General features: G+C 39.1%; 1 protein-coding gene and 1 long non-coding RNA gene across 2 annotated transcripts in view; one reads left to right on the top strand and one right to left on the bottom strand.

Moving 5' to 3' along the window:
* Window positions 1–320: 320 nt before the first annotated feature.
* CUNH3orf85 (chromosome unknown C3orf85 homolog) lies at window positions 321–10,653 on the bottom strand. The gene is made up of 4 exons (XM_051780037.1): window positions 10,529–10,653; window positions 3,275–3,423; window positions 2,972–3,057; window positions 321–1,179 (listed from the first exon to the last, which is right to left on the bottom strand). The coding sequence occupies exons 1-4, from the start codon at window positions 10,575–10,577 to the stop codon at window positions 1,101–1,103; spliced, it is 363 nt and encodes a 120-aa protein (XP_051635997.1). The 5' UTR covers window positions 10,578–10,653; the 3' UTR covers window positions 321–1,100.
* The window catches only part of LOC127467749 (uncharacterized), a 32,837-nt gene continuing 14,966 nt past the window's right edge, over window positions 4,590–22,460 (top strand). Inside the window, exon 1 of the long non-coding RNA XR_007903276.1 lies at window positions 4,590–5,788. This is a non-coding gene — a long non-coding RNA (uncharacterized LOC127467749). The remainder of the gene's footprint in view (window positions 5,789–22,460) is intronic.

Raw genomic sequence — 22,460 nt, 5'->3', positions numbered from 1 at the left:
CTAGGCCTAGGAGCATGGTAGAGATTGCCAAAAAAACAGAATGTGTGTTTCTTTTTAGAAGATCCAACATTAACTTCAAATTTTTTCCAATCATTATACAGTGCATATTTGCAAAGAACGCTGAAATCACAATATGCAGAATCTTCTCTTAGGGGGGTAAAAAGTGAGCAAAAATTGCCTTCCTTCACCTACCCTGTTATTATAAGGTTACCATACACCTTGTTTTACCCAACAGGTCCTCCTTGTTTATGCAGAAATTTTGACCAGGGTGGAAAAACTTTTAGTTGTTACCAAGATATTAATAACACACAAAAGAAATATGGCAGCCCAATCCTTTATTCAAAGATGTTCTTAAATAAGGTACAATAATTAATAGGAACCAGGAAAATTCCAAACTCAAGAACTTGGCAGAAATAACATTTGTCATGACCATTTTTTTTAGAAAAGGAGTAGTGAATGTTTCCATGAATTCCCAACTCCAAGGAGTAAGAAAAAAAAAAACAGCTCACAGTAGTAGCTGTGGATTCAGCTGGTTTGGGAATTCAAGTACAGAAGTTTAAATAAGGAAAGCAGAGCATGGACGTGAATGGATGTATACTACACTTCCTACTATTAATTTGACCCCAGTACTTGAAAAAACAGAAATGCACCTGCAGTACAGAACTGTACATGAAGCACACGTGCTCTACATCTCTTACCCACCCAAAATAACTGATTTTCATTTCTTACTTGCCTCTCAGAAATGTAGCTAAAGGAAATATTGAGAAATAAATATGTGGTTTTCAGTCACAGAAGCAGGAATGTACATTTCAGAACAATTGTTTAGTCAAAAAAAATGTTTTACCTGAAAACACTGTATTTTTTTAAACTCAATCTGCTAAAAATTCATTATTGTTTTTGTTAAACTTCTTATTCAATTTAGCATGAGTTAGATCTTAGTTCTACTTTTGAATATAAAATATGTAGTATTTATGCAGAGAATTAGTGTATTAATTTTGGGTTTAGACAGTTGGGTGAGATAAAGTCGTCTTATCAAATACATAATGGCAAATACATAACATGCCATATCCTAACATAGCCAGATACAAGACATGTAGGATTTAATAGCTTGTCCTTGTCTGTTGGTGAAGGTGAGTCCCAGACTGCTGTAGCAGGTCCACATAAGATGGGATGCTGTCACTAGAAAAGATGGAATAAATTGCTTTTAGAAAAAAAATCACAAAATTAATTTAAAGATCCTATCAACAACTGCACTCTTCAGATTTGTATACTTTTGCAAATGTTTTCTTCTGGAAGTACAGAACCAGATTCCTGCATATGCTGTATAGGCTGTATAGGCTTGCCTCCTCAGAATAATCACTAATCAGGAACAATAAGGTTAAAAAGAATTGTTCTACTTTATCTATAAAGTTTTTTGTAACTTCCAGCTTGATGTCTTTGCTGCTATATGCCTTCATAAAAACTCTGATGCCAATTTCTGTCACATTTGCACTGGAAATTTATTTCAGTCTGGGAGTTAACTAGGCTTGTTTTGAAATCATAAACGTGCTTTGGTGATTGTGAATGTGTTTCTGTAAACTGGCTTTAATCCTGTCATACAGCCATCATTAGGATTATCATTCTGGAGGCATAACTCATCTTGGAGTATGCCTGGCAGCTGCTGTGATCACAGCCTTTGGACATGTGTATCCAACAACTAATAATTATACACAATTAGGTGTTTTCTATCTGAGTAATTTTTCTGATGGAAAAGATGGTGGGTTTTTTTCCAGAAAACTAAGTGTCTTCAGGTAATTTCAGATCTTTCATAAGGCAGAAGTGAGTGCTGCTATCCAAGAAAGCTACCACCCATGTCAGTATTAGAAATGATAAGAGAATAATCTGGTGCTTCCTTCCAGTTGCCTGAGGTTTAGCAGGAGGGTAGGGAAATCATGGCTTTCAGCTATTCTTTCCTACTTTGCTTCTGCTCAGAGTGAATGAAACTGGTGTCATCTTTTAGGCAGAACAGTCCTGCAAAGCTCAATCTGAGACTCTCCAAATCAAATTCTTATCTTATTTAAAAAAAAAAAATCTTTTCAAAAGCCACATTTCAAAAAGAAACTCACTTTCAAAAAGAATATTACTTTTAAGTCAATTAAATTTAAACCATATTAAATTCAAAGCACATTATGAGAAGTTTACCTATTTTTCCATTGGTGGTTTCAGTCAGAGTGATCAGATTGCTGTCTTAACAAGTATTTTAAGCACTGAAACTGTGTGAGTTTAGTTCTACCCACTCTTGTCCATTTCAAGGGACTGCAGTATCTTCATATGAAAAGTGTTCCACGGGAATAATGTGTGTATTCTACCTCACGCTTGTCCAGCTGAATCATCTAGTAATTTTTCCTTAAATCTGACAAAATTTTGTCCCAAAAATGTGTACAATTTTAACACAGTCCTAAACAATTTTTCTGTGACAGTTTGAGACACTTCATTTCATGTACTCTTGTGCAGATCTATAAATACTGCTTTTACCAACTGCTATGTCTCGTTCTCTTTTTGTTCTGCCGAGGTTTTATTCTACACTGAATACAGTTTTGTTACTGGAATAGATGGAATTTTTATCTTTTATTTTTCTCCTCAGGAATTGCTTTCTGTCTGTTTTTTAAATCAACTATATTGAGGCAGTTTAGCTTCTGTGGACTTTTAAAAGGATATATACTCTTTGAGCTTTTACTGAGTTCTCCAAAGCATAATTAAAAAAGAACCTGTCACAATAAAAATGACTGCATTTAAATAACTATTAAACTCGGACAGTAAAAACAAATCTTCTTTAATTTTTCAGGACACCTCTTATAATTGGGTCTTTTAATGTGTCGTTATGACACCATAAACCAATTGCCAGCACTGTTATATGGGTCAGTTTTACTTACTTAGGTACACACACACACTCCAAGCCTATGAAATGCTCTGTTGAGAAACCCCATCGTACTTGGATATCGAAGGATTGAAGGCAAGAGGGTTCAAGTCCATGTAGTACTGTGCTGTGTCTCTCAAAGCTGCCCATGATTCACTAATCTGAAGTAGATAAAAACAGGAAAGAATATTCTCAGCTTCGATACTCAATAAATGCAGTGTGTGATCAGTGAGCAGACAGGAGTTACAGACAACCTTCCCCGTGTTGATAAATCAGACAAATTTCCTCTTTTGGCCCAAAGGATTTATGTGACGTGTTGAGTCCACACCTGTACTGTCTTTTTTTTAATAGATGCTGAAAGATGATGGAAGAAAATACCTGTTCAGCCACAGTGTATGCCCATGAATTCTGGCTGCTGCTTGGGTCCCAGGAGCTCTGAGAATATGGTATGTGTCGTTTAAGTCGTATGAATTGATTTGCTGATTCTTCTGCCAGAAAAGGTGCTCCAAGGACACCTGAAACAGAAGCTGAGAAATATTTGTAATATTATAAAAATATTTTAGAATGTGCACTTCAGAAAACGTGCTTATATCCAAGGTACATGGGTTTGGACCTGTAGTTTATTTAATAGAAATCAAAGATGGTCCTATCTTAGGTTCTCAGAAAGAAACTTCTTTTTTTTAGGCCTGAAGTTACCAAAACAGGTGCTCTAAATCATTATTTTGCTGTTGAATCCAAAGTAAATAAAGTTACAGTCTAACTAAGACGTTAATTGATTTTTAATACAAGATTTTGTGACAAAAATCCTCTTAGACTGGAATTGCAATAGTCTCAGGTATGCTGAGAAGCCTAAAGTTTTTTAAAACAACTCTAAACCTACCTATGAATTTAACTACAGTTTCTAAACCTTCTGGCTTATATATAATATTTATTCTTATTAGTATCAGCATAGAAATTGCATACATGGAAATTACTTTATAAACAGAAGGTATTGCAGTTCTAATCTTGTTATTGCATTGCTTCAGATAGCTTCTGAGGTCACCACAGATGCAGAACTACTTCTTGCAGATCTTCCTGAAATAACCATTCTGCCCAAGAGAAAGGTTTGAATTCCTTGTCAGCTTCATATGAAAGGCCCTGGTACAGGAAAAATCTTTTTTTTTATTCTTGTGTGTTTGAGGGCTAAACTGGTTCAAAATAGCATACCAATTCAAATCATTTTTTAATTAACCATGATTAAGTTGGAGCTCGATACCTCGGCCAAGCTGAGACCACTGTCTGTAAACAGCTCTGCTCCAATTTAGGGAAGTTTTAAATGGACACCTGGGGGTGACCTGCACATAGTTGGTACAGATGGGCCAAGAACTTGTATTCCTGTCTATTAGGTCTTAGCATAGGAGCTCAGCAGGGCAAGCTATCACCTCACTCACAGCTCTCTAATGACCTTATTTCTGAATTTCTATGGGGAAAATCTAACTAAGGATGTCAAATGTCTGCTTTCCTGTGCAATGATCAGCTGAATCCAGTTCACTTGTAATTATTGTTGGCTTTCCTGATCACCCACAATATCATTGCTCATTAGTTTTTTAAATAGAAGAAAATGTATGCTGAATGCATAAAGGTAGAAGATAGGTGAGCTAGAGAGTTTGCTGTTCTCTTTCCCTTTGTTTGTTGTCAATGCCAAAATTGCTATAAAAGAAGACAGGGAAAAGCTTGATTATGCAGTAATGAACAAAAACAAAAAAAAGGAAATGAATGTGCTTGTCATCTTCACTCTTAACAGACATCAAATGGTACTTTAGAAAATTTACTTAGCAAGCAATGAGAGTCCCAGTAGTTCCTTCCTACTTCGGTTTCCTCGTATTCCAAGTTACTACAATCATAAAATGGAGGTAGAAGTTTTAGGTTAGGAAGTTTTCGAGGAATACCATGTTCAAAAATGTTACCAACTCCATGGAAAAAAGTAAGTTCAGACATTTGGTGTGAAGACTCATGTGTGAACTACTCTCTCCCTTAGGGAACAGAGGAATAGCTATTTCTGTACTTCAGAAAACAAGATTTTGGCCTGGGGAAGAAGAAAATATATTTCATGCATATGTCTATTAAGCTGCCATACTTCTATTCCAGAGCTGCACAAGAGAAAACTAAGCTTGTGCCAATTTCAATATTTCTCTGGCAATTTACTATTTTCCAATAGAAAAATCTATGATCTGTTAACATCTCTTTAGTGAATTGTGACTTTGGGATTTTTTTTTAATATTAAATATTTTGTAAGCTCATTATTGCATTTCTGAACTGAGATAACTGAACTGGGATCAGAAATTGGCTCAGTAACAGGCTTCTACTTTTGTTTAAATGTCTATATAGTTAGTAAGGGCCATTAAACATTAAATTTTATCACCAGTGTGTGCTCTGGCCTTCCAGATTTAAAGTAAACTGGAAAAAAAAAAAGAACCTTAAGCAGCTCTTCTTCTTGTGTTTCTTTTCCTCGTTGCCAGCATCTTCAAAACATGAGCTTGTAATTCCGCTGATGGGACAGTGAGGTGTTGTCTTCACTACTGTGCTGCAGAGCTCTGTATCTTAAGGGTATTATTATCTTTCAATTTTTCATAGTCTGCTCTGGCTGCACCTGTATCCAGCAAGAAATGCCGTTCCCAACTATGCTGAGTATTCCCTTTGATTAAAGTGCACTTGCCTGCTCTGAGGAGAGGCAGGTGTGTCAGCTCTGCTCTTGGCTTCTCTTGTCACTGTTGACACCCAGTTCTTGTGCTCCTCTAGTGGCAGTCTCATCTCCTTTCACCTCTCGCATTTAGCACCTGTGAGCAGTCTCTGCAGGACTTTTCCCCAGCTGCTGGGGCACTCCAAAGATGCATAAGTACCAGAAGAAATGAGGTAAGTGCCTTTATGTTCCAGCTAATCCTTGAGGCTTAGCTCATTCTCTCTTCATCTTACTGTAAAACTCATTATAAGACTCTGAACAGGGCAAAATTCATTCACCTACAGAAAAACTCTAGTGAGACCATTTATAGTGAAACCAGAAATAGCCCTGCTGGTCTTTCCCTCTGGCTGCATGGACTAACAGGGTTGCACGTTTGCTTGTGTTCTGGCAGAGCTCTAATGGAGACCTGGGGGCATCAGATCAGATGTCCCCATCTGAGTAGCCCCTCTGAATACAGTGCATAGTCTTCATCAAATAACCTATGTCTTGTTTAAGTTCTTTGGACTGGGTGTAATTTTTCCCCAGCTTTTGAACATCTTAGTAAAATATTGTGGAAGAGTTTGTTGCTCGGGTCGGTGTTTTATAAACAGACTATTCAAGAAGGACTGCAGCTCTGTCTTGTAGAAGATTAGCACACAAACAAGGAGAATGGAATCTCAGAGCATCTGGATGTGAGACTAGAGGGAGTTAGGAGCAGGTGGGTAATGTTAATGAAATGGCTCACAGTGCATGAAGTTGAACCCCAAAAAGATGAAGAATTTCAAATTGTTCCGAAACAGTTAACTCACTGTGAAAAGCAATCAGACATATTGTAAGTTAATGTTTTTATTCAATACCATTTTCCCTCTTTTCTCTTAGATAAATATGTTATTTGAAAAGCACATTTAGGGGTAAATGGCCCAGTGGGAAAATAGGAGGAAGGTGTGTGGAGGGTGAACTATTGCAGAGGTTGTATCAGCTGTTACCAGTTAGAATGTTTCCTTTTATCATCTCTCGAAGATTCATTCAGTGTTCTCATATGAAAAGCAAATTATAGAAAAATTGGCTGGTTTTAGCAAGCAGATGCTTAGCTCATGTAATTATTGCCTTCAGCAGATAGTTTTGTCTATCCTGCACACCTAAAGAGATTGTCCAGAGGGAAAACTATTAGTAATCATTTATGCTACGGTGCCTTCTGAGTATCTAATTTTGGATTACTGTGATCTGATATAAGACTAAACTTGAGAGAAGGGAGATGGTGGTAGAACCTTGGCATCTTTGTCAAAAAAAGAAAATGTTTGTTTAGCATTGACTATAAAAACTGATTATGAAAAGCAAAACTGATTATGAAAAGGCATACTTGGAATGTCAAAATAAAAAATATTACAGTATAGTAAGCAAACTGTACTTAAAATATAAAATCAACCTGGATAGATCTTAAATCATTGTGCATTAAAATCTCTTCATACTAGGCTCAAATGGAAGCATAACCGTCTTGTGCAAGGATAGGTTTCTAGAAAGCAAGATATTTAGCTGGATGAAAACAGAAAATCTTCACAGGAAGACACCCATTTCTATTAGCTGGATGTACAATGATCCACTTCATCACACAGTCAAAAAGGTGAGTGTGAGATTAAATTTTGACACATTTTCCTGCTTAGGGGCCTATTTAATTGATATACCTTTTCTTTTTTAAAAGCTAAGCAGCATGAGCCCTTGTGTGCTTAGCAGTCTGGAGAGAACAGGCAAGCCACTATTTACACACCTAATGGCGAAGTTAAATGATAGGACAATCCTTTAAACTTGCTTTAGTATAGGATATACTTTTGCTTCTCCTCCCCACCTGAGAAACTTTTTTATCTAGCAGTATTTTATAAGTGGTGAGAAGCAATCTCAAGGCTTAGGACCAAAATTTACCACTAGTGTGCATCTACCACAGGGAAAAGAGGTTTATCTCTGATTTACTGTGATATTTAAAAAAAAAAAAAAGTGACAATTACTTAGCAGCACTTCAGCTACTCTCTGTGCACATTGTTATATAAACTGAGACTATTTGTTTCTCCCTGGTTTCTGAAGACTGTTGCAAGTTTCTGACAACCTGAAAATCTATTGCTGAAGTTAATATCAATGGAATTTAAATGTCAAAAGTTTGCAATTGTTCTGGCTCCTATTCTTTTAGTCTCATAACTCTTCTTATTATCTGCTTAGGTGACTGCTCAAAATGTCAGCCCATGGGGCTGAGGCTGCCAGTCTTATCAGCACTTTAGGACAGAGTTTGGACAGAGACTAAACTTGGACAGAGCTAAACTTCAACCTTGCTGAGGTGGCAGGAGCTGACGTGTTGGGAACTTTGAAAAAGTAAATCAAACGCTGCAGCTCAGGTGTGTTTCTTAAGGTTAGCAATGGGACAAAATGGACCACCTCCTCTTCATTCTTCAACTATCTAACTTTCTAAATTTAAATTCACAAAGTCAGACCACAGAACTTGGGATGAGGACTCAGAATACCACAGCACAACAGCACAAGTGCTGAAAAACAGGTGTGGAATTAGCTGGTTTTCTCCTCACTCAAGTATATCTCCAGGTTATGTGGCACTTCATCGAAATCAAGATGTGATTCTCTGTCAGCACCTTGTATATATGGCTGGATTGCAGAAGGGATAGACTTTTGGATTCTGCAGGCCACATCTGGCCCAGGCACCACCTTTTTTCAGTAGAAAAGTGCGATTACATTAAAGTCTAACACCTGCATATTGCTTTTTCAAATGTTAAAAAAGAAATGTGTGTATGTACGTTGGCTTTGTACCCCACAGTGTTTGGATATTAACAGGCCTTAGAATAGAATTAAATTAGTCAGATTTGCTAATACCTACTGATTTAAAGTCACTGATTTTTAAGAACTTCTGTTTATTTTCAAAGCTTGACATAAAGTAGTTTTTATTCTTTGACAACTGTAATTTTAAATCACAGGACACAAGAGCTCTATGGTTCAAGAGATGAGAGCTCAGTCATTTAACAGTTGTTAGAGCTACAGCATCAGCCTCATTCCCTCATCAACAAAAGCAGAGAAGTTACAGACACTTAAAGCAGAATTAACTATTGAACATAGTTCTGGTGTGATGCCAGGGGTCAGGAAAGTTGTCACATATGGGTAAATAGCAAGGCAATTTGGCAAAAATCCTAGATAATCCTAAGGAAGGAACTACTTTCACTGCAGCAAAATATATTAGAAAAAGCACTGGTCTACTCAGTGGGCCCTGTTGAAATTTCCTTTCTAAACTCATGTGTGGCTATCAGTTTAACCTTGAATGAATGGGCAAGACACCCCCATCAGACATCCAAGAGACTTTAGTTATTATCCCAGTGCCAAGAGATCACTCTCGTACTCCATCCCTTGCTGCTGCACTCTGCAGAGGCTAAAGGAAAAGGTCCAGAAAGCCTATTTCCAGAGATGTGACTGTGGTTTACTATGAGGAGTGATTTATAAAAGCTGAGTTGAGGGCATGATGAAGAGTCAGATTCTTATTGTTGCTGAAAGGATTCACAATTAATGAAAAACTGAACTGTTTGTGATCAATGAAACTTTTGACAGTTCATTAAAAATCAGTAATAAGTAATTCTTCCTGCCTTTTGAAGAATAGGAACCTGGGAAAGAGGGAAAACAAGACTACTTTAATCTGCCTTGTGTCTCTTGTCTTTCCCAACAAAGTCTTCCAAAAGGAGGGGCAGCAAGCTGCTGTACTCCCAGTGTGGCTTCAGGTGACACTGCGTCATGATGGCTTTCAATGGAAAGGAGGTGAAGTTCAAGATAGATAAGTACTCAGGAATGGTCCAAGTTCAGGTGCACAGAAGATCAGGAAGCACAAATAACGGGAAAAGAAGGTTTCTAGGTTAGCTCTATCTTGCAGGAGAGAGAAAGTCTCTTTCCAACTCCTTACCTTCCTGCAGAGTTTCACTGCAGCCAAAACTCAGGGTCATGTGACAAGGAAACTAATTTGGCCCAAAAGAGCGATTACACCCGGCTGTGGTCCCAATTCAGAAAATACCTTTTTCATTAATTCATGATTAATCATTGGCTAATTCTGTCTCCCTCATTTTGCCTTAGCTGTTCACATCATTTATTTACTGCATGTGTATTGGAGCACTCGGATCTAAGAAATGCTTTTAATGCATGCATGTGGACGGAGCAACTTTCTATGATGCAGGCAATCACCTGAGAAGTCAAGTCACTGCTTTGTTTGTTCTAATTTAGTGAGAAATAAATTAATCTTGCAGCATGTGCATCACTGATCATTGACTGTACCAGTGTGCGCTGCTTTGGGAAGAGCATGTGACAGCCCTGCCTCATCCATTTTCCCTCTGGTTCAAGTTTTATAGGTTGAGTCTTGATTGTAGGTGCCCTGGTTACAGGGTACTGTGAAGGATCATTGATCAGACAGCCCGAGTGCTTTAAAAAAAATAGTCTCCTTAAGCCATTCAAATTAGGCATCCCAGAAATCACTCACAACATAGATCAGTTTGGGTCCTTACAAATGCATGTGAAATTGTTTCATGTAAACAGTAAATGTTGAGATCAGAATAATATTTAGGGAAGATTCCATAGAAACAGCATTAAGCTCTTTTTACAATCTTAACAGTTCAGGAAATCATCCTGTAAAAATGCCTTTCAGTCAGAAATGCATCCTCGCTCCTTATACATGAGGATTGAGCAGTAAAAGGCTCAAAAGTAGTCACGAAGAGCAGAATCAAACTGTATTTCACAGAATTTGCCATGCAATCTTGTGCTCACCCACTCTCCCATATGTCCCTGCTGCAGTGATTTCCAGTTAATTCTCTTCCATCAGTGCTGTTCTGGTGGTGACACAGGGGTTTTTGCCAGCTGACTATTTAACAAGCCAGAAGGGAATGACATGAGACAGGATGCCAGGCACTTACCTGTAAACAGCAGAGCAGACACCAAAATTTGAAACATTTTCAGAGACATGGCAAATTATTCAGAAAGGGTTTCCTTTGTAAAGTGAAGACAGTGACACAGTTTTATACTTTGTTATCTTTAGGTTTATAAATCATTCACCAAATACGTGTAAACCGTTGGTGCAGGCAGAGGGCAGGGTACAGTGCTTAGCTCAGATTTGTCCTATATGCCTCTGTTTGTACACTTTGGACTTTGCAAGCTGAGCCTCTAATGAGCCATAATGGCTCATTATTGTGTGGATGCATTTACTTCTTCATAAGTTTTATGATGCAAAGTAGCCCATTGGGCTTGTTCTATGAGCGCTGAACAGGCGATCCTCAGCGTATCAGTCTTCTGTATGATTATTTCCCCTCATCCTGGTGATAGGCACGAGCAGTTTATAGTTTGGTGTGAATATGAATGGCATTTGAATCCACCTGCTCTGAGAGCAGTGCCAGTTTTTAGCTGTATAGTGCTTGGGTCGAGGAAATAAACGTATGATAAAATTGACTGAAAAAGCACTAAGGCAGAAGGAAAGAGGGAGCTGGATTTCTGTCCTGAACAAGTCAGAGGTCCCAGGGTCTCTTGTTGCCTTCTGCTGGTTCAGGACTCTGTAATGTGGGACACTATGAGTTCGTGCTCTCTTACCTTTCCCACCTCTCCAGATAACTGTTGTCTTTTTATATACAACTCACTTGTTGGCAGCAGTCGTTGTACTGCAGACCGGTTTATCTTCATAAGCTCACCTACACTGATGATAACAGACCACAGAAAAGCTGAGCTTTATTGCACAGTGACGTGAGTGATCATCACAGGCGTGCGTGTACCCAAAGGGCTTTACATAACGAAATTAGACTCTGTTGACGTCACAGGTCAGGGACCAGACTCCACGCTGATGGGCAGTAGTACTTCATTCTTACATTCACAGTGAGAACCGTCCTGTCCAGAGAGTGGATGGAGTAAAGGTTTGTTGGGAAGCAAAGGAGCATTTAATTACGTAGTTACAAAGTCTTATAGCTTTTTGTTATTACATATGGGTGGCCAGGAGGGGAGACTATTGAATAGCAGGTCTAACAGTGTAATCCTTAACCTTAATGTAGGTCACATCACCACTTTAGTATTATTTTAGCATTGTTCTAAAAAAAAAAAATGAATCCATCCACCCCAGGTGGTGAAGTACGCATGGAGGCAGGTGCTCTGCATTCTGGTGCCATGTTAACAACAAATATTAATTATCCAAACCAATGATCAGTTTTCTCACCTCTGAGCTTCTAAATTAAATTTTAGATGTCAGCATTTTTGTGGACTAGCACAAAAGGTGTAAGGACTGGGATATTTCCAATAGGTGACACAGATGGCTATGGCAGACAAGCTCTCAAAACCTGTAGATCCCCCAGAAATAAGTTCCAGGAAATCATACAAGTTATCCTTTCATCTCACATACTTTGTGGGCCATCTTCTCCAGCTTCTTACACACTTCTCTCCTACATGGACCCGCCTTTCTATTGCAGTTTCCCTCCCACAGGGAGGTTTTTCCTCACAGTTCCTGGTATAATGACTGGAAGAACATGTTGGTATGTCATTTTATTTTTATTGCAGTTATGCCTTCTTTAATGTGAAGCCTGCTTATAGAGAGCAGTGCTAGGGATATGTCATAGGTAGAGAGATAATAGCAGCCAGTAAGACTTCACTGCTACCTGGAAGCAGATCACAGGGAGTTATGCTGGACTGACAACACAGACCCAAGTCACCTACTCCTCCTAATTCATCTTAAGAAGCAAGTGAAAGAGATAAGAAGGTTTTTTCAGGAGCAAGATTTTTAAAAAAATGGTCAAACAGCTAAAGGCGACAGATCCCAACCGATCCTGAGTAAATTAAGTTCAGGCTCTCAGAACGTAAAAACAACCTTGCTCTTGCCATTTCTAAATGAAACTTGCCACGTGCTGGAGAATATGACTTGCCTATCTCCCTTACTGATGAAGCCTTGACTCTGTTATAGGAAAAGTCCTCACAGAGAGGCACAGAATGTCTTCAGGTGGGGTCACAAAACATGATGGGGATGTTGCAACGCCTGGATTTAGACTCTGAGTTCAGAAGAACACGAGGCTTACCCTTCTGTAGAGTGGGACAGCAGTCAGACAGTTTAGGTTATGATACAAGATCTGTGAAGAAGCTAAATTTCAGACAGCCTGTCCCCTTGGACATATAGATCCATGACACCTGAACACTCCTCCTGGTTTTCTGCATTTCATCCCTTATCCTGTCATGTTTGCTTCTTTGTCTGATTTAGGCCTTGCTCCTGGCCTCTAATCTTTCTTGTCTAGGCTGCCCAGCTCTGTGTTCTTCCCTTGAGACTTGTCTTGCCTCTTGTTCTGTGCACTTGAGTTTTACATAAAATGATGCTGTGCCCATAAACCCCAGCGTCTTTAGACTGAAGAATTTATAGGTCTCTTATGAGGAGAGTGGCTTCCCAGTGTCATTTCCCTTTCCTCCTTTCATATGTGTCCTGCTTCCCATATACACATGGTGTACAGCCCTGAGGTTCATTCCCTCCCTGCCTCCTACCCCACCCTTGCTATTGCTGAGCCTCATTTCTGCTCAGAATAGTCAGTGTTTTTCCCGAAGCCCTATAATGTATGTGTAGTTTGGGGGTTGCATATGCCCCAGTGGCTCACATACAAAAATTTTTAGAAGACAGATGATTTCTGAGCTGTTTTTTGAGGCCATTATATAGAAAATCTGGATATCACTAAAAACCCATGAAAAGCATGAACTTTTTCATTGAATGTAGAATTTTAGCTGTTAAACACTAACAGATATGCAGGCTGCAATTTTTGGAAGATTCAGAGCTTGGCCCAACAGCTCAATTTTTTATATGGAGTTTAATTGTATCATTTCCATATGATGCCCTGCCTCTCTTGTGAAATTTCTATTCCCTACTTTAAAGCACGGAAGGCTTAATCAAAAGAAGTTGTCATCAGAATATTCAGTGCAAGTTAAACTTCGTATCACACATCCTTGTCTCACCTGGAGAAATAGCCGAGATATTGGTTAAAATGGTTCCAAAAAATATCAGTTTGATGCAGACATCTGAGATAGTAAAAATAATTTAAAATTTAAAAAAAAACTCAGACCAAATTATAAAAGTTTAACTGAGTTATAGGCAAGTGAAAATAAGATTATCTGAAGAGACATTTCAGGCAATCTACAAGGGTATCAGCCTTATCAATAAGGTGTAAGGTAGGCTTCAAACAACAGAACTTTAAGTTAGGGAAAATCAGAACATTTTTCCTGTTACATTTCTTAATCCTACATGGTAAATCATCATTGTAAGGGAAAAATCTGTGTTCTTCCCCTGCTAGTATCAATTACTTTTCTTTCAGGAAAAATATTAAAATCCCAAACTGTAGCTCATTATAGCTAAAACAGTTACAGCAAGAAAAACAACAAAAGAAGTTGGACTCATCTTAAAAAAACATCCTGAGGAAGATTATGTTGACTGGCTATACAGTGAGGCCTCTCTCTTCTTGAATTATTTTTTATTGTATTTTTCACTAGTGCAGGAGTTGTAAAATATCTAAGAGGGGAGCTGAACATCCCTAAGATTGCTTGTTGCTTCAAGTTGATCGAAATCTGATAGCATACAAAGTTATTGGGAAGGAGAAAGCTGGTAGGAAATCTTATATATAGCCTGGGTTTGGGAACAAAAAGATAGATAAAGTTGAACAATTTGGGCTGGAAAATCCGCATTCTTTTTCTTCCTTGACACCAACTTCACACCTGCACAGTGAAACCTAATTCTTTTAGTCAAATTTCACCATCTAAGTATAATGCTAATCCCTAAGATTTTGTAAACCACTATGTAACTCTTGAAAAATGTAATCTTCTGGTGTATTTAATATCAAATTCCTCATCTGTTTCAGCTTGTCTAACTTTTACCAGTTTTGTTTATTTATCTCTAAGGAATCTTTAAGTATACCAGTGTTTAACTTTGGGGTTTGAGTATCTGAAAATACCTGTTGTGTTGCTATGATATCTTTTTGGAATAGAGATGAGAAAAATGCAAGGTAATATTTAAAAGGAACATGAAACACACGGAGAATGTGAAAAACCTCTCGCAAAACAAAGGAAACATGCAAAAAATTGTACATGGGGGACAATGTACAAGAACTCAAAGCAGAATGTGTATTAGCAGCATAAAAAGACCACAAGCTTCTTATACCTTGTCTTGTTGTTATGTTTGGCGTTCTCTTCCTGGTTTAGTCTAATTAAACTGAGCCAGAAGGCTGTGCAAAGGCAGACTTCATCAAATTAAGTGAAGCAGACCTCTTCCAGGAGCACAGCATAAGACATGTTGTACTGGGTTAAACTGAGAACCTGACATTCTCTGCCTGGCTTAGGCCAGCAGCAGAGGACTAGGGAGGGGGAGAAGAAAACAGTGGCCATTGCTGTTGCCACCAGCACACCTTCTGTACAACCAGCACGTTGTGGCTAGGGACTCAAAGTGAGGGCCAGTAGCTTAGTGTTCAGTATTTCTTGATGGATTCTCAATACCTTAGTTTTGTAACCACATTTAAAATCCACAAATGAACTAGGTGCAGTATTGAACCCTGCACCTGAAGATTATTTGAGTAACACTTCTTCTGTTACTTTTGTCTCATGGGAAGAGCCTGGATACATAATTCTGCATCATGTTTCTTTTCTGGTGGAAAAGTAGGAAGGCTAAAGTTGGACTGTTTGCAGTGTGGATGCTGCTGCAGTTCGCTGGAAAAGACGATCCTTGGCAGGAGTTTTAAGAAAGTACTGGGGAACTTTCAGCATTTTGGGTCAGTCAGAGATTCCAGTTACTGTTTTCTATATTCTGCCCTGCTGCCTCTGAGCAGTGCAAGTCTTGGAAGACATCTGCCATCATCCTGGCACTAAAGGTACGTATCCACACACGACCTTGGGGCAGCACTCTGGTTCCAGCCACAAGCAGTGCTACCAGAACTCTGGTTCCAGTTACAGGATGCCTCTCCAGAGTCATCTGGAGAGTGACCTGCCTTTACAAGATTTTCCCCCTCATGAAAATTCACTATCTCCTATTTTTCCAAAGTGATGGTATAAAGGCAGTTTATATAAATCTATGTACAGTGGAATTGAGCTAAGACTTACAGGGAGGTCTAATGTGAGCAAGTTAGCAGATCTTTTATTGACCATTACTTCAAATGCCTGTCATGTCTTGAAGTAAGCCTACTGGCATATGGTGAAGTATTTAGCACTTTACAGCTTCTGACTTGGAGGTGTGCTTTAGTTCATATTTTTATTCCAACAAGCCATAGCTCTTGATAAGCCCTTGTCTGCCTGTGATGAACAGCACCACCAGTCCCATCCTGCTGCTCTTGTGCACAAGCACTTCAGTTCTTTTTGCCTTTATAGCTCCCAAGAGCACGAGTAACTCTCTCTTCGTGGTGGGAGAAGGCATGAATGCTTTACCTCGACATGTTTTCCCAGAATTGCACTGTCTAAAACTCTTATCTTTCAACAACAGGTACTCCTAATTTTGCCAATTCCAGGAGCAGGTGAACTTGTGCCCTGGCATTTGCACAGCATGGCTGTGTCTCAGGCAGAGTCCCCATGCTGGTTTGTACTCCCTCTGTCTGGGTTTCTGGGGTTCAGATGGTAGTCAGCAGGTTTGTTCCTTCCATGCCTCCAACCATTTCAAGTCCCCTACAAGCATCACCCACAGGCTCAAACCTTGTAGTCCTTTACTGAACATGTGTCGAGTGACCACCACAACTAATGACTGTGGTTTCCTTCCCTTTATCACTACAAAGTTGAAGAAGGTATTCCAAGATTCATACAAGCGGCCTAAAAAGTTAGATAATTAGGGCTTTAAATGGTTATCTAGTTCACAAAGTCATGACCTTCATACATGACTGTAATGTCTAAGGAATACATTTCCTGTTGCTGGGATTGTAATAACTGAACTTCTAACACCCTTTGCAGAATATTTACTACTGTATGAACAATGTTTTTCTACAATTCCAGCAACTTCCTTATTCTTTACAATATGTCTGACTTGGTGCCTATGCAGTGCCTTATTTTCATGGGATAATGGTTGTCTTCAATGCATAGTGAAGCTAGAGGAGCAACAAGCACCTGGATTGCCTAGATTTTTTGAACCATTGAACTCAAGTACAGATCCCAAGGTGCAACTAAGTGACCTGCTCAGTCACCCTCACTGATAACTTGGACACTGGCCTTGTTCTCAGTTCACCTGAATGCAGCTGCCCCAGTGTAACAAGAAAATATAGTGACATCAGACTGCACAAGAAGGTGAAGCAGTATGCAAAAATCTCCAGTTGTCAGTGCTTTATCTTCTGAGTGCTCACTTCTTATTCTGTAGGAGATTATATAGTCCGGGTGCCTTTTTTTTATTTAAACTTCAGGTTTCTACTTTAAAACCTCTCATGATAGCATGACCTGCAGTTCTTGTGGTGGCAGCCAGAAATTGTCACAGCATTCCAGAGAGGTTGCTGCTGTCTGATCTTGCTGTAGTATAGATATTAGCTGACAGCTCTTGGTGCCATTCTAATCCATCACTCCTGATCCACAATAGAGCAACTCTGACTTGCAAAGACACATAACATGACCCTCTTGATGTAGCATAAGGTCACATCCAGAATCTTCTGTTTTTCTTGCCTTTCTACCAGCAGTGATGTAGGAACTGTGGTAATTTCAACTTGAAACAATTTTAAACACAGAATTCTTTAAGACCCCTCCCTCTTCCCAAAATTAATATATATTGCTTTTCCTATACAGATTTGGAATGGTGTTTATGAAGTTGGGATGATCTAGGCAGGGCAGGACCTGATGATTCTGCTTCCTCTAACATGATCCCTTGGAGGCAGGGTGTGGGGATACCATTTCTCAGCTAAAACAATAAAGCTGTTGGGAGTGTCTTGTGCTGTCACTCCCTTTTTACTTACATAGTGCAGCAATTTCTAACAGCTATAAACAAACAACTGTGTTAGCTTGTTGTAGAGTCAATTTTTATTACTTCTTCTTAGAAGCTAAATAACATAAAGCCAAAAGATTTGACTTTGATGTATAGGGCTGAGCATCAAACCGTAACCTGTATTCTCATAGTCCTGTCATACAACTGGGAAAATTAGAGTCCCGATGAGAAACATGAAAAATTGTATAGCTAGAGCAATATGAGAAGCATTTAAGTGCTGTCACAGACTGCAGTGGGAATTAACTGCTATTGGTGTGACTTATGCCACAGGTGTATTTAACACAGTCAAGTTAAATCCTTGTTCTGTGAAGTCCGTCTTTTAATCTGGCTTCGATCCTCCTATCACCTGCTGCTGGGGAATGTGGGATGTGCACTTGGAAGATAAGACCTGGGTTTAAATCTCATTATGCTGGTAAAACAGGAATAGATTCACTAGGAATGGAGCTATACAGCTGTGAAACCTGATTAGATCACTCTAATTACAACAACGCAAGTCTGCATAGCACCAGCTCTTCATAGATCACTCTGTCCCACTATCACAAAGGGGTAGGGGTGTAGTACTAAATTCAAAAATATGTATAGAAGCCTTACAACAAAGTAGAGATAATTGTGTTGCACTTAAAGTGTTGTAAATGAATGTACAGAGTACAGTATAGAGTACAGTACATAGTTTGAGGAAGGGGATTAGATGACTTGGTCAGCGTTTTGCTGTTTAGAAATCCTTAACAGAACCTGTCACAATCATGTGTTTGAATCACCAGACAAAGCGACTTTTACTTGACTCTGTGTGTCTAAAACTGATGATACTGATTTATTTATTTTAGCTCTAGTCATTACTTCCTTTTCAGTGACTGCAGAGATGTTCAATAATGCCTAGAATTACTGTGTTTTTAAGGATGAAATACTTTTCATTTTTATGGAATCTCCAGTGGCCATCTGAGTGAGGAAGATAATGACCATCATCTAGTCAATAAAAGCTTTAACAAAATCAGCCACGTTTTACCAAAGCAGTACAGGAAATGGTAAATGATATGTGATCTGAATGAAGTAATGCACTTCAAATGTTTTGGGTTTCAGCTTTTTTAATTATTTTTTATTTTATTTTTCATTGTTTGCTAATGAGAAAAAGTATCTTATTTGGCCAAAACATACATGATTGTGTTTCCCTTGCTATTTCAACAATGACTGACATCTGTAACTACTCCATCTCAAGAAAATACTGGAGACGTTCACTGTATCTCATAGGAAAGCAGGTCTTGGAAAAGTAACTGCTGCAATATTATTATGATTTATCTGATTGATTGAAATTACAGTAATTATCAGCACTAAATCTGGGAAGCTATAACCTATGTTGGAATGATGGAGACATAGATTGAAGTCTATGAGCCTCATGTCTTGAACTCTCTTCCTGTTTATTGTGTATGTGTAGGAAATTAAAATTTCTCTTTCAAGTTAATTAATGTACCACGTTATCTAGACTAGATTCAACACTTCCAAATGCAAAAAATATGTTGAAATTGGCATGTTACTTAAAGGCAAAAACGAAATTTTATCTATAATCTGTTGCAACTAATTGTTTCATTAAGTTCCTAGTAGTCACTTCAAATAGTTTACAGGAGACCCATTTTTTTAGTTGCTAGTTTATGTTGACTTAACTTGTCCTCCTAGCACAGTTCCTCAAAGAAGCAGTTCTGGCTGACTGTGTGTTTCCCATCTCCAATGACCAAAGAGTATACACCTCTAAAACTCCTTTATTGTGCATGTTGATTTATTGTCTTCCATTTTGCTATTATATTAGATGAATACTTTAACTGCCAAGAATGAATGAGAAATCACACAGTGGGCAAGTTGCTAGCTGAAGTTAATTCATATCATGAAAACACAATAGTTCGGTAGCAGTACAGAGAAAAATAGTAATTTTTAAATAATTTTTAATGAGCAGTAAACAAACATTTTGTAAAGTCATAAGGTCTAGAAAGTTACTCTTTATAATTCAAGCATTTTGAAAGTGTAAAGTGCCTGGATGCAAGACTGAAATAGTATCTCAGGATAACAGAAAATGGTGAGCATTATTTAATTTTCACATAGAGAATCTGTGCTTAAACAGGAGGTGAGACAAATTTCTTGTAACTGAGTATTTCCAGAAAGTCATTAAATAAAATGTGCCATGAAAACACGGTATAACAGAAACAGTATATTGACAAGGTGTTAACTCATCAGTGTGCTCCATGAGCTCAAAGATGCAAAATATGTTGTCCAAGTTTCTTAATGCCTTCCTGGTAGGCTGAAGGCAGGGGAGGAGAACAAGGTTCATTTCAGAGGTACTTGTGAAATAAAGGGTATTGAAAGCAATGTTATACTTAACTCCCTCTCTACTTTGCAAGAAACTAATGTTCTTTGAGTTGCCCTTTTTCAGACTGTGTCTTGAGGTTCATAGTGAGGTTATCGTAGTCTAGAACGAAGCAATTGCAAAGAGATTCCTGCTGTGCCTTGCCTCTTGACACTGACAAGGCTACAGAAAACACCTGGGCTTACCTCTGCCTTGTTCCTTTGCTACCAAACACATGTAATGTAAAGTTCTTCTACTGTCCACTTTTTCCCCCAGACTACCTAGTCTTGATGGTGGCGAGATGTAAGGAAGAAGATCTGCTAAACCATGTCACTAGAGGATGAGGTAGGAAGAGGTAACTGTGAGAAGGAGTGGGTCTTTGTGAAATCTCTTCCCAGTTTGGATCTCACCAAATTCTCGCGTGTGAAATGTGAAACTCCATCCGCATAATTAACATTTAGGTGTTAATAAAAATGATCAATAAAGCGACAAAGTATCAGCCTTCAGAGGCACTCTCAAATGTCACATCATTCCTTGGATGCTGTAGATGTGTCCTGGCAAACTCCCTTGGCACATACTGTATGTCACTGATGCACATTCAGTGAAGCACTCACCTTGGTAAGAAAATCAGATCGAAATATCAGGATCCTAAAAGCTGTATATCAACATCTGGAATGCCTAATAGCTATTTTATTATTTCTTAACTGTCCCTGAGATGTTTAAGCTTTCTGACCTTCCCGTTGCATCAGTGGCACTCTCAGCTTCATTTCTTGTGAAATATTCAGTAGCTTGCCTTCTAAAGCTTTCCACCTCTTAATCCTCTTATTGTCTCTCTTGATATCAACCTTAGCTGCTGACATGACAGCTTTTTCTAATATGTATGTGAACTAAAAGGTTTGGATAAAAGCCAAGGAACATCTTGCCTCTTGGAGCATTGTAGTAAACAGATATTGCATTAAGACCTTGCTACCCAGACTTTAAAAAATAATTTAAAAAAAAAAGCCTAGCAAAGTATTGCCTGAACAACAACTTAATTCTACAAAGCTTGTGAAGGACACACAGTGTTCATTACTGTTGGTCAGTCCCACTTGCTGAGAAGTGCCCAGCATCACTGAGCTTGCCAAAGATGAATAGAAATGGCTTTGAAGTCTAAATTGCATCTCTTCCATGGAGTGGTTTTATTTCATCCCCGCAGACGAGTTGCTAAAGTGAAAGCTAAAGCTTTTTGCCTTTTTGTTTTGTTCTGGGTTTTTTTACATTTTTTTCTTTTAACAGAGGCTTTTATTCAGGAATCCCTCCCCTCTTGGAAGAGTCAGTCACAGGGATTTCTGGCAATACTGGCTGCAAACAGCGGCCACCAGGTGCTGGCAGTGCCATGCTGCTGGCTGGTTTGATGTGCCAGACATCCCTGTGCATCCTGAGGCTCAGCTGCTCCCTCTTGCCATTGCCCCTGGACAAAGTTGGGCACGTCCCTGCTTGTCTAAGGGATGCCATCAGTTTACTGAGGGCAAGTCCAGGATGGCGCTTGAAAGGAAACACAACCTATCTCCACTGCTGCTTCCCTCTTCCTGAAAGGGGAGTGACCCAATCATCAGTATTGAGCTTTAAAGGAAGAGCGAGCTTTCTTTCCCCCACTGTTGGCATCTCAGAAGGAGAGAGTGAAGGGGGAATGTGTTTGTTCTCATCACTCCTGTGTGGGGGAGGCCTTCAGCTCCAACTTCCCCTGCTAACACTTTGTTAGTGTTGCCATCTACCCAACTCATCAGAGGTGATGTTTTTCGTAAGTAAGGGATTTCTAAATAAAAATAATTTAAAATAGTTCTGTGGATTACTGAGAATTCTAAACCTTTTGAAGCCACGTACCAGTGCATTTATGCAGCACAGCACTAGCTAACAGGTCCTCCAAGCAGCCTGCTGTCAATTAGTGCCCCAGTCCTCAGGCACTCTGGGGGCTGCACTGAGGAAGGGGCAAATTCCCGGCATCCCACTGGCTTGGGGCACATCAGTGTTCAGCTGGTGCTTCCAGAATTCTCAGGAGAGGTCTCTATGGCATGGTGCTCATGTGTTTGCAGGAAGGGGAAAGTTTCTGCCCCTGCGTCAAGAATCCAGCTGTACAACAGGAAAGGAGGGGATAGATTAGGCAGCCCAAAAGCTGGCTTGAGACAGGTTTTTGGCTGAATATGTTCTGCTTCTCTGCCAATGTCACAAGGGAGTTCTTTCAAAGCACTGTTCAATTAAACTTCCTTTTTTGAGACTGTATGAGTAAGAAGGATTCATTTTTCAACCTAAAGGTCCTGTCAGTGACTTTGTAGTGTTTATTTTCAGAGACTCGTGAGTGACCAGACTTGACATATTCACTGGTAAGCACAGTGAGCCCTGTGATAGGGGAAGTGACACTAATTGCCCCAGGGAAACATATGGAAAGTGTACTGGTCTGTGACCAGATCTTCTATTTAACACTCCTGCCGGCATACTGTCTCAGGATTTGAAAACTCAGCTTCAGAAATGTCAGGTGATGACATTTTCATTTCCCTTTGAAAACTATCCCACAGTCAAATGGATATTGCCTTTTAGGAAGCTTTTT

The sequence above is a fragment of the Manacus candei genome, unplaced genomic scaffold, assembly GCF_025592945.1.
Source record: "Manacus candei isolate 608988 ecotype Guabito, Panama unplaced genomic scaffold, ASM2559294v1 h1tg000014l, whole genome shotgun sequence".
NCBI lineage: Eukaryota > Metazoa > Chordata > Aves > Passeriformes > Pipridae > Manacus > Manacus candei.
Note: the sequence above shows the minus strand (reverse complement) of the source record. Positions and strands in the feature narration are given on the sequence as shown.

Bases quoted from the DNA above. Each gene is read 5' to 3' on its own strand.
- CUNH3orf85 (XM_051780037.1), bottom strand. From the start codon at position 10,577: ATGTCTCTGAAAATGTTTCAAATTTTGGTGTCTGCTCTGCTGTTTACA. The intron at 3,058-3,274 runs GTATTTTCTTCC...TATCTACTTCAG, and splicing joins CATACACTGTGGCTGAACAG to ATTAGTGAATCATGGGCAGC. The intron at 1,180-2,971 runs GTACGATGGGGT...CATCTTTTCTAG, and splicing joins TTCAATCCTTCGATATCCAA to TGACAGCATCCCATCTTATG.